Source organism: Coffea eugenioides, chromosome 6 (assembly GCF_003713205.1).
Source record: "Coffea eugenioides isolate CCC68of chromosome 6, Ceug_1.0, whole genome shotgun sequence".
Lineage (NCBI taxonomy): Eukaryota > Viridiplantae > Streptophyta > Magnoliopsida > Gentianales > Rubiaceae > Coffea > Coffea eugenioides.
The window spans coordinates 5,982,719-5,999,601 of NC_040040.1; the positions used below are offsets into that span (position 1 = coordinate 5,982,719).

General features: G+C 36.2%; 2 protein-coding genes across 2 annotated transcripts; both read left to right on the forward strand.

Annotated features, from left to right (window-relative positions):
- Nucleotides 1-1,483: 1,483 nt before the first annotated feature.
- Nucleotides 1,484-9,531, forward strand: LOC113773159 (ABC transporter G family member 28-like). Its single transcript, XM_027317722.1, has 14 exons — nucleotides 1,484-2,155; nucleotides 2,253-2,326; nucleotides 2,807-3,079; nucleotides 3,585-3,648; nucleotides 3,753-3,899; nucleotides 4,074-4,108; nucleotides 4,385-4,458; nucleotides 4,840-5,705; nucleotides 6,520-6,816; nucleotides 7,275-7,724; nucleotides 8,033-8,181; nucleotides 8,456-8,745; nucleotides 8,853-8,986; nucleotides 9,148-9,531. The coding sequence occupies exons 1-14, from the start codon at nucleotides 1,917-1,919 to the stop codon at nucleotides 9,302-9,304; spliced, it is 3,249 nt and encodes a 1,082-aa protein (XP_027173523.1). The 5' UTR covers nucleotides 1,484-1,916; the 3' UTR covers nucleotides 9,305-9,531.
- A 583-nt stretch (nucleotides 9,532-10,114) lies between these two features.
- On the forward strand, nucleotides 10,115-13,499 carry LOC113775191 (translin). The gene is made up of 7 exons (XM_027319960.1): nucleotides 10,115-10,578; nucleotides 10,872-10,968; nucleotides 11,073-11,188; nucleotides 11,667-11,711; nucleotides 12,183-12,208; nucleotides 12,820-12,955; nucleotides 13,219-13,499. The coding sequence occupies exons 1-7, from the start codon at nucleotides 10,161-10,163 to the stop codon at nucleotides 13,329-13,331; spliced, it is 951 nt and encodes a 316-aa protein (XP_027175761.1). The 5' UTR covers nucleotides 10,115-10,160; the 3' UTR covers nucleotides 13,332-13,499.
- Nucleotides 13,500-16,883: the final 3,384 nt, after the last annotated feature.

The window sequence follows — 16,883 nt, forward strand, 5'->3', positions numbered from 1 at the left end:
AGAATCTTCTCTGGAATGAATTTGCAGAATTTTATTTAAAGCTTTTAGACCAAAGATTTTACCTTTCCACTGCTATTTCTGGGTAATTTGATAGCGGCATGCTTTTTAAGATTAATCGCCATCTCTGGTCGTAGTCTTCCAAGCTTACGCCCGTTTTTCGTTTTGGTTCCTCGTCCATTTCAGGATGCAAAGTCCAATTCCACCAGCAATGTCTAATAACAAGAAGGGCCTCCCCACCGCCATGAATGAAATTATGAAACTAGTTGGTGGGAGATTTCCCCGGGGCCGGGTAGGTAGTCATTTTAATGACATAACTGCTCTTCACTGTTTGGATTAACTGTTTTTTAAAGTTTTTTTAAAAAATTTTACTTTTAGATTATATTTGAAAATTTTATTTTTAAAAATATGATCAATCCAAACAAAAATTTTTTTTTTGAAAACGTGCTGAAATTTGGACGACATGATCTCCAAGGCCAGATTGCACTGAAAATTTTGCCTGAAGAAGCACCACCATGTTACTTCATTCTCTAATAATCTCTTCTTGACATATGTACAATAAAGGGGGGGATCATTTTCCTTGCAAAAATTCAACAGTTATTTTTTTGAGTCATAATATCCTAATGAAATACAAGGCAAATTTTTGTAATTTCCTGTTTAATAACTCAATTCAACATTTAAATTTAATAAATTTAGATCTTAATATATTTAGACATGTTTGATAACCAACACTATAATATCTTAATTAATCAGGTGGCGTTGAATTTTTTAGAGAAACTTTACTTTAAAATAAGTGATAAATTATTCACTTATCACTTAGCGTGATATACACTCAAACGTATCAAATTTAATACTTAACAATTCAATAATTTAATATATTTTAATTTTAATTTTCAATTTTCAAACTTTAATTTTATCTAATGCATCCTAACATTATCGAAACAAGCATCCCTGATATAGTTATAACCCATGGGCTTGGATAATTCACATATATGTTGAAATAAAAATAAAATATCAATATGCCACTAATTTGATAACAAAGATATGTATATATATATATATATATATGTATGAATGTTTACATCCGATATCCATAGCCAAAGTTTATAAAAAATTGTTTTTAATATTCTTATTATTAAGTTAGAACAAATTTCTTGGTTTTCACTCATCTCCTATCGACCCATCGTTTCTTTGTTAATTTTCCGTTCTTTTTCTTTTCTTATCTAATTGGTTTCTATGGTTAAAATTAGGTTTTGGATTCGAGTGCTAGTTTAGGGTCTTGGGTGCCACCTTTGGTGTTCAACGAGTAAACTTAGGAGGCATAATAATAACAAGTTGCAAATTATAGGGGCGGAACGTGCAAATTTTCCAGATGGAAGCTGTTGCGCTTGCGCCTGCCTTAACAGCACAACGTCTGATCAATTGAAGAGGCTCACTGGAGGCCTTTCGGTTGAGAAAAGCACACACTAATCAGTACAAGGTCGTACCAGTGTTTTTCCCCTGAAGCTTGAATATCGCCATGAATCTCTCCGCGCCCTCTCTTTCTCCAGAAACAATGGAGCTCCTTCCCCACCCTAGAAATTTCTCTCTCTATCCAACCCCAAAATGTTTGACCAAAAAAGGTTTTGATTTTTTTGGCTCCTCTGAAGCTCAATCTCCTCGTTTTGACTCGTCTGATCATCAACCTCGTCCAATCTCGGCCCACTCTTCTTCTTTCTCACTTCTGGAAAAAAAAAAGGAGGAAGGTTCCTCACATGTCGAAATTCATCTGATGATCGATGCAATGAAGTCTCGAGATGCCTAAGCCGTTTTCTTGAAATCCCATAGTTTTAGTGGTAAAAAGAACCACTCGAGATTTCGTTGCTTTGATAATATCTCTTACTTGTGTATGAGTGTATTAAATAATTTGAATCAGTGAAATGTGTAGAAGGAGGGACATTTTTGCCTCTTGCACTCCACGCTTGTCGTTGTTGTTTGTTGTAATTGTTTTGTTGGCTGGTTTTCTGGGGCATGCCCGGTGTGCAGATGGGAATGAGGGTAAGACTTCCCCTGCAGCTATACCACTTGTTACAGCCCTCATTTACAGTCAAATTTCCAATCTTACTAAGGTATTCCACAATGATATCACCCAGGCTTTGGGATATTGCATCAAGGATGTGTAAGTTCTTTACTGTTTACCCCCTGAGTTGTCGGGATAGTTTTATTGCTGTGATCATTCTTGATTTAATAGCAGGCACGTGATCTTCTCTCTTCAGGGATGCTGATTTGAATGGAGCTTTCAATTTTACTAATTTGGATTTCTTGAATAATTGTGTCAGAAAGACAAAAGGTATGTATGCGTTTCCTTGCATGGGATCTATTTTAATTATATATGGACAGCCATTGTTTAAAATGGTTTTCAATTTGGTGGACGAAATTTGATTCTTTTAAGTGTATGCTAATGAAATGGGCAGAGATTAGCACTGCTAGTTACGACCTTTTTTTTGAAGTTGAGTGCACTTAAGCTATACATATCGAACTACAACAAGAGAAGTAAAGTACCATACTTCGATTCCACTGGCTAATCAATGATGCTTGAGGAAGCAATCCTTCCCTCACTTTGTTTTTTGAGAGGAAAATTTATTTGAATTGTTGGAGAGAGTTAAACTTGATGCAAGGCTGAAGAAAAGGACTATAAGACTTAAATTGGAATGATTTTAGTGCTTTTATCATGTAAAAAGACTTTCTCCATCGTCTTTGGCTGCATGAACTCCACGCTTGGTCCTCTCTGTCATGTAGTATCTGATTGTATTTTGATTACAATAAACAGATGTCCCCCAGAGATTATGTACAGCAGCAGAGATGAAATTCTACTTCTCCGGCTTTATGGAAAGGAAATCAGCTGAGGCTCAATTTTTGAAACCCAACAGGAACTGTAATTTGACGTCGTGGGTCCCCGGATGTGAGCCTGGATGGGCTTGTAGTGCTGGTTCAAACGTAAAGGTTGACATGAAAAACTCAAAGGATATGCCTGATCGCACACATGATAGTCAACCTTGTTGTGAGGGTTTCTTCTGTCCTCGAGGTCTTACATGCATGATACGTAAGTGGATTTGACAATTTATGATTTTGGATGATTCCCTTAAGCTCTTTACTTTGTCTGCAGTCAACTTTTATTTGTTTGAGTTGAATATTCAATTAGAATGCTTCTCAAGGCTAACTTGCTCCTGATTATTCTGAATCTCTGCTTTTTGTGCAATTTTCAAGTATTTTTTTTAAAATTTTTTTACATGCCAAAGCTCGGCAGGCCACTTAATAGCTTTAAGCTTGCTAACGTATTGAGTTCTCCTTGTGTATGAGAGGCATAGAAATGTGCTTCTAGAATTATGCAGTAACCAAGCTTAGTCTTTATCTGTACTAGTTTAATGCACATTCAAAATGGCGTAACATTCTTATTAAATGATGAGATGGGAAGGTTTCTCCTACTCCAAAAAGTGATTAGAAAAAAGAAACTCGGATCTTTTCAAGTTCCTATGTGATGTTGCTTTTTGTCTTACTAGTTAATTCAGCTGCAACTGATATCCATGATTTTGGTTGCATATGTCTAGCTTGCCCTCTAGGTTCTTACTGCCCACTGGCAAAGCTCAACAAAACTACCGGTATATGTGATCCGTAAGTTCAATTCCCAACTTGACTATGTTTTCTTTATTACATGGAAACATTTTGGTTTTTTATTTATGATCCTTTGATACATATGTTGGTAAAGATAATTTCAGATATCGGTATCAGTTACCTGCTGGCAAGCCAAACCACACTTGTGGTGGAGCAGATATGTGGGCTGGTGTTACAAGCAGTGAGGAGGTGTTCTGCTCTGCAGGATCTTATTGTCCAACTACTACCAAAGAGGTTCTTTGCAGTCAAGGGTATTGATTTAAATCTTGCAGCATTTTTTTTTCCTGGATCACAAGCTACAAAACAGCTGTTATTATCTTATTGTCCTCAATATATATAAAAATTCTCTGCCAACAGCAATTTTATAACTTTGGTTTGATCCTTGGCATCACCATTTGATGGTCTCTTAATTTCATGATTTTCAGACACTATTGCAGGCAGGGCTCTACAGCTGAAAAAGGTAAATATTCAAAATCTCAAAGTTCTGCAAACTCTAGTTTTTTATGTTGTAAGTTATCAACTGCAAGATAACAGAAATTATTACAATGTTATCTGTTTAATCATGTAAAGCAAGAATAACTCCTTTACTGTAATGTCATTTTTCTTCCTTCCTAATTTGACCTTGTTAAATAAACTGATGATCGATTCTCGTTCAAATCTCTCTTCTAAATCACTACTTTCTTAAAGATGGCATATGCTACAATGGTATATATAACCTTTAGGTGCATTTTTGCAGTTTGCTTCAAGTTGAGTACATGCAATCCAAATACAGACACACAAAACCTTCATGCGTACGGGGTCATTCTCATTGTAAGTGATATCTTGCTTAGTTCTGCATGAGTATCTTTGCATGTACTGTTCTATTCTCTGTTTGATATAGTTAAGCACTTGTCATTATTGTTTGCTTGCACTTGCATCTTGTAGTAAATCTCTGTTGGTAAGTTTATGTAGATTTTAAATCGGTTACCCGGCAGATCATAGTTTGAAATTTGATGCAAAATATGTCCTTCTTGCTTTATCCTTGAACAAATAGATGTACTGCATTTCAAGATGCAGTTCACTAGTCGCAGTCTCTTGTCTGGCAACTTTCTTTTTCTACTGTTGTGCTTTAGGATGGAAGAACAACATTTTACTTATTCTTCTCAAGTTAATGGTAACAGTATATTGTGTTTCTTTTGCTGATAAATGCAGGGTGCCTTAAGTTTTATACTTTTCATCTTCTATAATTTCTCCGATCAAGTCATCATGACTCGCTACAGAAGATTAGCAAAGTCCAGGGAAGCTGCAGCAAGAAGTGCCCGAGAAACTGCACAAGCGAGAGAAAGATGGAAGTCTGCTAAAGATGTAGCCAAGAAACGGGCCATGGGGTTGCAACAACAGTTATCCCGCACATTTTCACGGAAAACAAATGGGAAGCAATCTGATCAGTTTCTGCCACCCAAAATTCCAAGTGATTCAACATCACAACAATCACACAAAAAGGAGCCAGGCCACCTCACAAAAATGTTGCAATCTCTCGATAATGATCCAGAAAATCCTGAGGGTTTTAACATGGCAATAGGAGATAAAAATATAAAGAAGCAAAAGGTCAAGCCTAAACAACTGCATACTCGCAGCCAAATTTTTAGATATGCATATGGCCAACTTGAGAAGGAGAAAGCAATGGAGCAGAAAACTCAGAACATGACTTTTTCGGGTGTAATTTCGATGGCCACAGATACTGATGTTAGGAGTCGGCCCACGATTGAGGTTGCTTTCAAAGACTTAACCCTGACTCTGAAAGGGAAAAACAAAAATCTCATGAGGTGTGTTACTGGAAAACTCTTGCCTGGTCGAATTTCAGCTGTAATGGGTCCATCAGGGGCAGGGAAGACAACGTTCCTTTCTGCTGTGTTGGGGAAGGCAACTGGATGCACCATTTCAGGGTCAATTCTCATAAATGGAAGGCCTGATTCCATTCAATGCTACAAGAAAATTATAGGTTTTGTTCCTCAAGATGATATTGTCCATGGAAACTTAACAGTAGAAGAGAACCTACGGTTCAGTGCAAGATGCAGGTTTGTATTTGTTTACTTTATCTACATGCTTATTTACAGTGTTTACTTATTTGACAGTGCCTAACCCGGACTTGATTATGTAATTTGTGATTGTTCCAAGTGATTTATGAGTGCAAAACCTAGCTCAATTGGAAATTGCATTGCCTGGTTGTGTTAAGTAATTTAGAAAGTGTGGGATAACTAAATACTCAGATTTCTTCTTCAAGTTAAAAAATAAAAATCATTTATTATCTCCAAAGTACTAGGCTTCAAAAAATGAGAGGTGACAGGTAATAACATCCAAAATAAATTCTGTGTTGCCTTATTACAAAGTGTGTCATATTGTTTAGCCAAAAATATCTGATGTCTTTGCTCATATTCATGGGGGCATCAACCTTTCCATGTCAGTTTAATGCATCAACCGATTTTACTGGAATTAAGTATCCATCTCTGAACTGTTTTCATATTTATTATGTCATTATTGCATCACTTAAAGTCTACTTGAAATTTCATGTGATTATACATAAGCTGTTTCTTGCTCAAGATTTTGTAGTTTCCTGATCCTGCTGCACATGCATGAACAGTCCCACAGAACACGCTTCTAGCAGCTTCATATTTTCATGTTTTGATGGTTTAGAGTGTGAGTCATCATCTGCCAGTGATCACTTTTTGATTAAGCATTTAGTCTTAAAGTTTGAATCTTCTTTCTTAAAGTTTCACCATGCTAATTCTCCCTTAAAGTTTGAATATTCTTTTGATTTGACATTTAGTTGAATATACTCCACATGGACTGATTATTCTTGTATAAATTTTAATGGACTCGAAAACCATGAAGGCTACCTGCAGATATGCCAAAACCTGATAAGGTTCTTGTGGTTGAAAGAGTCATTGAGTCCCTCGGTCTGCAGGGAGTGAGGGATTCTCTGGTTGGGACGGTTGAGCAGCGTGGAATTTCTGGAGGTCAGAGGAAACGAGTAAATGTTGGACTGGAAATGGTCATGGAACCTTCTCTGTTGATTTTGGATGAGCCAACATCTGGTTTAGATAGTTCATCTTCCAACTTACTTCTCCGGGCTCTTCGACGAGAAGCTCTTGAAGGTGTAAACATTTCCATGGTTGTTCATCAACCCAGGTATGTAATGTTTTGCACCAATGCTCGTTTTGGTTGGGAAGTTGACTATGATATAGCTCAAACTAGAGGTTAAAACTATAAATGGCTAGTACCCCTTTTGGCTCTTTATGGCTAGTGGACTTATGTCTTAAACCACCTAATAGACATGTTAAGGCAGCAAGTGGCAATGCCCTTCCGTACCTTAAAGAGAATAAATAATCTCCTTTCCTTGCATTCAATCAGTGATAGATGAAAAAAAAGCTACTGATGACGTTGTGCACAATCTGGTTGTGCAAACATATGTATACTATTCAGTGCTCTGTATGTTTTATCCTATAAGATCCAGCAAATTAAAAAGTAAACAGAACATACATGTTGTGAGTTCACGTTCTTACGGTTGCCATTTAATTGCTGTTGGAATGTGTTTGTCTTTTTAACCATACATTTGAGATGTCATGACTTGTCCTTTCCTGCTCCAGTTACACATTGTACAAGATGTTTGATGACTTGATACTTCTAGCAAAAGGTGGCCTTATCGTGTACCACGGACCTGTAAAGAAAGTGGAAGAATACTTCGGAAGTATAGGAATCAATGTCCCGGAACGTGCCAATCCTCCAGATCACTTGATTGACATTCTTGAGGGCATAGTGAAACCTGGAGGAGGTGTGACTGTTCAGCAGCTCCCAGTTAGATGGATGCTTCACAAAGGTTATCCAGTACCCAATGATATGATGCAATATTTGGATCAAATTGCTTCATCCTCAACTGGTGTAAATGCGAGTGCTAGTGGAGCCAGTGAACAATCTTTTGTTGGAGATTCATTGCAGGAAAAGCAAGAACATATGCAACATATCTTTTTATCATCCAGTGACTTATCTAATCGAGTCACAGCTGGTGTTCTCCGACAGTACAGATATTACCTTGGGAGGTATTGAAGTTTTGTTCACATCAAATTATACGCTATTGTATTTTTCGACAACCTTAAGACAATACAAATACAAATTGTTAGTTACAAGAAAGAAACTGACTGACAAGTCTACCAATCACCGTAGAGGATTATGTTAAGAGAAATTGTATCATAACACACTTATAAATCACTTATGCAATGCATCTTTCTCTTGAAGATGGTGAATATGACTAGCTTGAATAATCACTTATCATCAGTGGCCTGTTGTCGTAGGTTGCCTTAGTTGTTCTATCTTGTTATTACTGCATTAATGTGCTTTAACGCTACAGGGTTGTCAAGCAGAGATTGCGAGAAGCTAAGATACAAGCAGCGGATTATCTTATCCTTCTGCTTGCTGGAGCATGCTTAGGAACTCTTTCAAAAGTGAAGGGCGACACATTTGGCTATCGTGGTTACATGTATACTGTCATTGCTGTTTGTAAGTAGAACAGTGGCAATATCTGTTTGATTGTGTTCTTATCAATTTCACAGAATCCGAGATTGAATGAACTTCCTAGTTGTTAACTGACATTATCTGTTTGTCATGCTTGTTGTAGAAGCTTCATAAAAGTTAATTTTTTAACTCTCGTGTGAAGTATGGCAGAAAGCTGTTGTGGTTAATTTTCGCTCACATGTTGTATTTTATTTTATGCAATTTACTCAACTTTTTCATCATAACCAATCATTGATTATCTTTAATTTCTAACTTGCAGCTCTCCTCGGCAAGATTGCAGCTTTGCGGTCATTTTCACTGGACAAATTACAATACTGGAGAGAGAGTGGAAGTGGCATGAGCACTTTAGCTTGTTTTCTTGCAAAGGATACCATTGATCACTTCAATACACTAATCAAGCCTTTGGTTTTTCTTTCAATGTTCTTTTTCTTCAACAATCCTAGATCAACCTTCTTGGATAATTACATTGTATTGGTTTGCCTCGTCTACTGTGTGACAGGCATGGCATACGTATTTGCCATCTTACTTGAGCCTAGTCCAGCACAACTGGTATGTACTAGGGGCCATAACATTTAGAAACCTATGACTGGCATATGTGGTTGGTTTGTGTTTATTTTGTCCCACTGATACTAATCTTCCTTGTTCTGGAAATGCAGTGGTGTGTTCTTGTCCCTGTTGTTCTGACACTCGTTGCAAATCAGGACGAAGGAGATAAAATAGGGAGTGCTCTAGCAAACTATTGTTATCCAAAATGGGCACTGGAAGCTTTCGTAATTGCTAATGCTCAAAGGTAGATAAGACACTCTTGTACTTATACTAGTGACTACTGCTCACAGGAGAGGTTCTCTTAAAATGATTTGTGCGGATGAGTTTTTTATGTAGCAACAAAAATGATCTGATGTTTAGGCCTGGAAGTGCTCATAATTTGTCTGTCTTTATTTTTCTCTTCAGATATTCTGGAGTGTGGCTGATAACGCGCTGCGGGACGCTACTGCAATATGGTTACAGTCTAAACGATTGGACTCCTTGTCTAGTTTATCTCCTACTCTGTGGCGTAGGTAGTCGTCTATTAGCTTTCTTATGTTTGGTGACTTTTGGGAAGAAATGAGGTCGAAGTTGGGTTCTTGCCAATGATAATTTTTGTACAAATACAGGAGGATTAGTTTTTTTGACAGACTTTGTATCATAGTTACTGAATTTTGGATTGATCAGAGGATAAACAGTTTCTGACTAAGGAATAGGAGATGATAGTGGTCACAGACATTTTTACAACAAAAGGATGTGCATTGAATGCGTCGTCGAGGCTTTTTTGTTTTTTGGTTCTCGCATTCCCTCTTTGTACCTATCCATCCATGTGCACATAAATAATTTTATTAATCTGGTGGCTATTTTACTTATTAGTACTTCTGAACAATTTTTTTTTTTTTTTTAAAAAAGAAGAAACGACGACGGTGTGTAAGACTCAGATTGAGCTGTTTGTTTGCCCTCCCTCATCTCTCTGCTTTGATCTTTTATCGTTTCAATTGTAATAATGAAACTGAGAGTGCTGATTAGCATATCACATTTTCGACTCCCAACTCTTGTTATAAATTCCAAATTCGTGGATTTCCTTTTTCATTTTGACTACGATGTGCCCTTTTTTTTTCTTTTTTGTGATTCGTTGTAGAAAGGAATTATGGAAAACTAGTCTCCAAGTTGAGAAGTTCACATTGTATATGTATAAAAAAAAAATTAGATTTTTTTTGGGGTGGCATGAATCACAAAAATACATGATCACAATCTACTAGTGAGATTTACTTTTTCGTAATTTTAGTAAAAAAAAAAAAAAAGCTGCAGGGTTGCTTTGAAAGCGAATTTCAATTTACACTACTAATACTTCTGTACCACTCTTTACTCATCAAGTACTAGAAGTCTAGAAGAGTGTAGCTGCCAACTCCCAACCAGTATATGAATCGTAGTGCAACATGAAATCGGTGTTTAGAAACGCCGCCTTCGCTGCAATCTCAGTGTCCCGCTCGTCCTCCTCCTTAAACCCTAAACCCATTTCTCTCTGCTTGTCTCTCTCACTGTTTTCTCCTCCCAAATTCCCTCTCATTTCCAACTCCATTCCCAAAAACGTAACGGTTGCGGGGCTCAGCTCGATTCGCCGCTGTTCTTTCAGTTCTGCAACGTCAATGACGACTGCGCCCGAAGGTGAAGCCCATGCTCCTCCCTCACCCGCTTCTGATAAACTTGAGAAACAGTTCGAGGACTTTCGGCACCATCTAGAAGATTCTGGAAACTTACGCGAACGGATTCGTGCTGTCGCCACGGAAATTGACTCCACTACCAGGCTCATGCACTCTAGCCTCCTTCTCGTTCACCAGACCCGCCCCATCCCAGGTACTCTCTCTTTTTTCTTTTTCCTTTTTTTTTTTCTGTTTTTGTTGGGTGGGTGGGTGGGTGGTGGAGAGGGAAAGGGAAAGGGAAGGGGTTTGTAATTTTAGCTATTATCTTTCTTTTACGCCGCAGAATTTGGTTGAGCCATGGTTTTAGTTTAAAGATTCTGCAATTTTTTGTTTCCAATTTTTCTTGGGTTGTGCTATGTGTAGTTGTTCAACAAGCATTGACTTTGAAATTCTGGTTGCAAAATCATGTCAATTATCCTTTAACTGATACCTGTTATGCTCAATCAGAGGTCCTGGAGAAGGCAACGGGCCAGATTGATGTGCTGAGAGATCTTTTTAGTAGGATTGCGGAAATTATCCGTGAATGCCCTGGGCAGTACTATCGGTAAGTGGGAGATTTCAAGTTGTATCTTATTATGTTCTGTAGCTTCTAGTTTCTCACCTGTTACTCGGCCAGTAGTTATAGAAGGTCATGTCCCTTTTAAGCAGGTTTCATGGGGATTGGAGGAGTGAGACCCAGACTGTAGTCTCGTTGCTAGCTTTTATGCATTGGTTAGAAACTGGGACGCTTCTTCTACACGCTGAAGCTCAGGAAAAACTCGCATGTATGTTTTCATTTATGCTTACCTGGAATTATAACTTCCAAATGATAGGTCGATTCTCGAATGCTTTGCGCAGTTTATCTGCATGATGCATATGTCTTTTTTAAGTACAAATTAAAGGATACAAGCTAGAGTTCTTCTATGTTTCCTCAATTTATGTGCTTTTTTCCATTTTCACAATTGGGCATGAGAAAAGCTTCTACTGTGATATCTTAGGCTTCCTCTTTGATGATTTAAGAAGATTCTGTATCGGAAAATATTTGAATGTTTTGTACTACCTCTACTGTTGCTGTTACTGTCACACTTAGGACAGGGGTATCCCTCATTCAACATTTCCTAATGTGTAGGCAACTAATCTTCTGCTTGTACTTTTGTTTGCTTAATTATTTAATTGTCTCATCATTTTGTTTTGTTTACTTTTACCATATCGGTTTAGGTCTGTGTGGAGATTTTTTATTTTATCTTTTGATCCATGATGCAGTAAATTCTTCAGAGTTTGGGCTAGATGTCGAAGACTATCTTATTGGTACGTGATTTCAGGTTTCTGTTATATGAATCTTTCTGTTGACAATGTTAGCAAAGCTAGCTTGGAAAGAAAGATATGTTCTGCTGTTAAAGGCCACACAGTCTTGTGTTCTTTTCTCTGGAGGGCTTATTTGGACTCAACTAGAATGCCATAACTTTGTTGCTACTGATTTACTTTTACTCTAAAAAAAAATTTCAGAATGTCTATTTTGTGTTAAGGCCCTTAGAAGGATATTGAAAGCTGGAACACCAGATTAGAAATTTGTCGTCTTTTTGGAGATAAATATGCATGTGATTGGGTCTTTTTTTATAAATATAATTTTTAAAACTTGTTGGCTTCTTTGTTAGGTGCCATCTAAAGGATTCTTATGTCAATTGAGTTGTGCATTTCTTGTCCTCTAAAATGTTGAGTTTTTGGTCTCCTGTTTCATACTTTGGAGGATATACTGATCTATGATTTTCTGTTGTGCAGGAATTTGTTTTATGTCTAATGAATTGGTAAGCACATTATGGAGGTTGAAAATATTGTCTTTTGGTCTCTTGTTTTGACCTGGAAACTGAAAGTTACTTTTGTTGACATTGTTTTAGCATCAAACTCATCTACAGTAGAAATTACCATAAAAGGCTTTTGGGTTCTGATGGTAATAATATGATCTGAAAGAAGTAAAAAATGAGTTATCTGGCATTAATGAGCATCAAAAGAAGATCTCCCAACTTCTTTAAGAATGCTCCCCGCTCACATTAAAAATTAATGTCTGAAAGCAACAAGAAACCTTGGTGTGTTTCTCATTTTGCCAGAAATCCTAAAGGAGCTTTTGCATGAAATCGTGGATGATGTCTGAATGTCTCTCTCTACATCTGTCTTTTTTTTTTTTTTATAATTCCCCTCTGGTGGGACATTATAAAGGCATTGTATGTTTCTCATGTGGATAAATAGTTCTTTTCAACAAAATGAGGGTTTTTTATTGTTTTGATTTATTTTAGCTCATAAATTTTCTCAATAGAAGTAATTCTGATGTGACATATGACATTCTATGAGTTTGCTATACACTGGACGCTGTTTGCATGTCTACAGTGTTTTCGTCAGATAACAGTTATTGGTCCTGCAGCCTAGATATGTGGTGAACCAAGTCACTGCTGGAGATTATGACTGTCCTCGCAAGGTCTTGAAGTTCTTAACGGATCTGCATGCATCGTTTCGCATGCTTAATCTCCGGAATGACTTTTTACGCAAGAAGTTTGATGGTAAGCTAATAATTCTCACATCCGCCATTCATGTTTTAACCTGTCATCGGAAGCCTTCGTGTTTAACCCTTTTTTTCTTGTTTTAAATTTCTTATTTTACTTTATTCTTGTAAAGCTTTTCCTTCTTGTATCTTCCTATGTGCTTGAGAAGGCTACTTAGTCTGCCAGTTCTGATTGCATATTTCTATTAGGTGACTGCCTGAATTTATTATTATTTGGCTTTTCAATGAATTCCTACTTATATATTCTCTGGCTCATGACAGGAATGAAATATGATCTTAGAAGAGTGGAGGAAGTGTATTACGACGTGAAAATTCGAGGCTTGGCAACCAACGGCGAGTTAGACGGAGATAAAGGAATAAAAGATCAAACTTAACTTGCTTTGCTTTTGCTCATTCCTTATACTGTTTTTGATATGAGCCCAATGATTTTTTTTTTTTTTTTTTGGGGTTGGTGTTGGAGGGTGTCTACCTTTCAAATTTTATACCATCTAGGATGTAATTTATATCTTTGCAATTATGTTATATTCATGATCTTTTGCATATGATAGTTTCACAAAGACACAGTGATGGTCGATCTAGCTAAAAGAGTGGATAGAATGGTGCTCGTGCGCCTCGAATTCGTTTTGTCGGAATGTCCGGGGATACCCATTCCTCCTGCTTCACTCTCTTATCCCTCGTCGCTTAATTGCACCTGGAAGGGAAGCTTTTAGAGGTTGATGTGAAATTAGGAATTTATTTATTGTAGTATTTCTTTTTCATACATCTGTATATTTTCTATCTTTGTCCGTGAAGTTATAATGTATGATAATAAAATATAGTAATTGTGATTTACACAATTAGAAATGATTGAGGGACATGTTTTAGTTTAGGGTAAGTTAAGATAGAGTTTAAGGTGTTGAAATGTTGGAAAAGTAAAGTTGGAAGGGTATGGAGAGGGGTGGGAGGGTTAAAAAAAATTGCTGAAATAGTAAAATTAAATAGAGAAAGTATATTAATGCAAGGTCGGATAATACTAATTGTTAGTGTGTATTTATATGGTAAATCATGTGTAATTTAGATATATTGATGAGGGTTTATTGGGCACCAATTAAAAATTTTTCTTTTAATTTATGGATTTGTTTTTTTAAATGGGTGTTTAGTTTACATTCCTTAACACACTTAAATTTCAAATGATTTACAATATAAATGCATGTATTCACATTTATTGTATTTCTTGTATTTATATGCTTTTCTTAACTAATGACATTTATGTTAAAAAAAAAAAAAACAAACTTAACAAACAAGTGCCTACATGGCCAATGGCAGAGCCACGACATTTATATAGGGGATGCAATAATAATTTTTTTGTTAAATTTAAAATGTATAGTTTGTGGACTTTGGGTATAGCTAAGTGTTTATTATAAGTTTAATAGGCATAAAATAATTTATCCAAGATTACAAAAATAAAATAAAAACTCTCTTGAACTTATTATTTATTATGTATGGTAAGTTTCAGGTCATTCAATGGCATAAATTTGTAAAATTGTTAATATTACACATAAAAATATAAGATGAATATTCTAGTGTACGTGGCTGAACATACAAGTAAAGTTCACTTTTAAGTAAAATTAAAATTTTATTTTATTTCAATCTTCCATTCTTGAAATAGCAAGGATAATTGTAAAAAATTTCAACACTTCAGGGGACAAATATGGGGCTATATGAAATACTTTTAAAATTTAAGGTACAAAGTGGGGGAAGAGAGGGGATGAGAGGGTAGGGGATGGTAAAGGGTGGTGGCGGTGATAGGTGATGCTAGTGGGTGGTGGTGTTTAATTTTTAAAAAATGCTTTTAAAATTATAAAAATGCCTCAAATACATCTCCAAAGGTACTCCTAAAAATATCTAACCATTTACAAAAAAAAAATTCATATATATCATTATAGTAAATTTTTTAAAAAACACCCTAAAAACACCTAATCCATGTGGTTTGAAACTTTGAATCATTCATTTGAAACTTAAATTTTAACATATCCAAAAGAAAAATGTCAATGTATAAAAGTCTAATTTGGAACTCTCTAAAAAAAGGTCCAAGTTGGTTAGTATTTGCCTCGAACTTTTGCGTCCATGATCTCATAATTTTCCTTTCAACCTACAGTTTGATTTGTTTGATGTTAAACCACTTGTTATCTGACAGTCAAAATTTCTTAAAAAAAAAAAGAATTAATCTTTTATACATTAATAATATATACATCATTACCATGCATGATAATTTATCTAAATTTAAATTTAAATTTTAAATTTTTTTATGTGTCATAAATTCAACCGTGTATACACAGTAAATATATCTAAGATTTATTAAAAAAAAAAAAAAACTGACAGTCAAATGAAGAGATTAGAGATTCTAAGTTAACTCAAACGACAGTCAAATGAAGAGATCAGAGATTCTAAGTTAAATCAAAGGAGGTCAACTTTAAGGTTGACAGGTCATGGCATCGGCAACAACACTCTAGTCGCTCTCACCACTACGCTCCTACACGCGTCGCCACAGCGGACTCCAAACACTGATTACACTACCAATCTCCTAAACATCTTTTGGATTCCGTCGAGTTAGTGTAGCACTGCAAACCTTGAGTTTCTCTTCTGGATTGCTTCATCTCTTGTTCTAGGAGTAGTGCTAATTGCTATTGTTGAATACTGCGAACTTTGCTGCAAGGATTTTTTTTTTCAACCCCCTCTTTGCCGGATATATTCTTTCTCTCACTCACCGTACACTGCTCTGCGGTGGTGGTTAAAAAAAAGGGGAAAAAAAAAGCGACTGAAGTTTTTCAATTGCTGCTTCCAACTTGACATTGGTGTTGAAGCAGGTAAGCTTTTTCCCTCAAATTGTGTTTCTTATGGTTTTATATGTTGATTTTGCTTTCTACATTGCCGCACATGCACCCAATTTGGTTGTTACTTTCCAACAATTGTCACAATGTTGGGTTTTTTTTTTCTCTCTCGTTAAAATTGGCTGTCTTTGTTTTATTTCTTTTTTGGCGTTTTTAATCCTTTTCTGCCTAATTTTTTAATCTCTGTTGTGGGTTTGAGAGGGGGTTGAACGGAATTTGCGTGAAAGCAAGTTGAAATGCTTTTATTCTGTCTATTCCAACTTAATCTGAACATGGTGGAAAAATGTGGTTTAAAGATTTAAGAAGCTGCATTTTTCTGAAGTCTCGAAGGGAAAGAGGAAGTGGTTAAGTTGAAAGAGAATAAGAGAAGCTACATTTTGTTTCCTGCTGTTCTTGATATCAAGATTGTGAAGTTAAATAGATGTCAGATAACTTGGGGAGAAGGAAGTGCTTGGTTCTAACAGTTCCAGACTATTTCTATAATTCTGGATTTTGCTGAAAGAATTGTGAATTTATCATTCAAAAAGTCATGAGCTTTGCGATTTAATGTTTAAAACTATGATTACAATTCCAAATTGAATTTTCATAAGAAGGAAAAGAGGGAGAAGAAAAAAACTTCTCTTAACTTATCTTTTGGGCAAATGGGTCTTGAGAGTATCTTGCAGGTGACTATGTTTGAAAAAGGAAAGGGTCTATACATTTTGTATAAATTAAACAAGAGAGACGAAGAAACGGCAAATCATCTACTTTTCCACTAAAATGTACTGCTTTTGAGAGTATTGAGTCTATTCAATGCTATTAGGTGCTGTCTGGTGGCTTTTGCAAAGGAGGGGCAGAAGGGTTTCTGCAGTCATAGGCACTTTACCAATTTGCAATTTTTGAAATACCCGCAAAGAGAGAAGGGAACCTTAAAAATAGTTAAATGGGGTTGGGGTTGTTTCTTGCTTGTGGTTTCAGGGATGTTACCTGACTCTTTTTCTTCTTTCTGAAGTTTTTGAACACTATGCTTCTTTACGTGGTAGTCCCCTTTGATGCTCATTGTTGGATGTCCTTTAC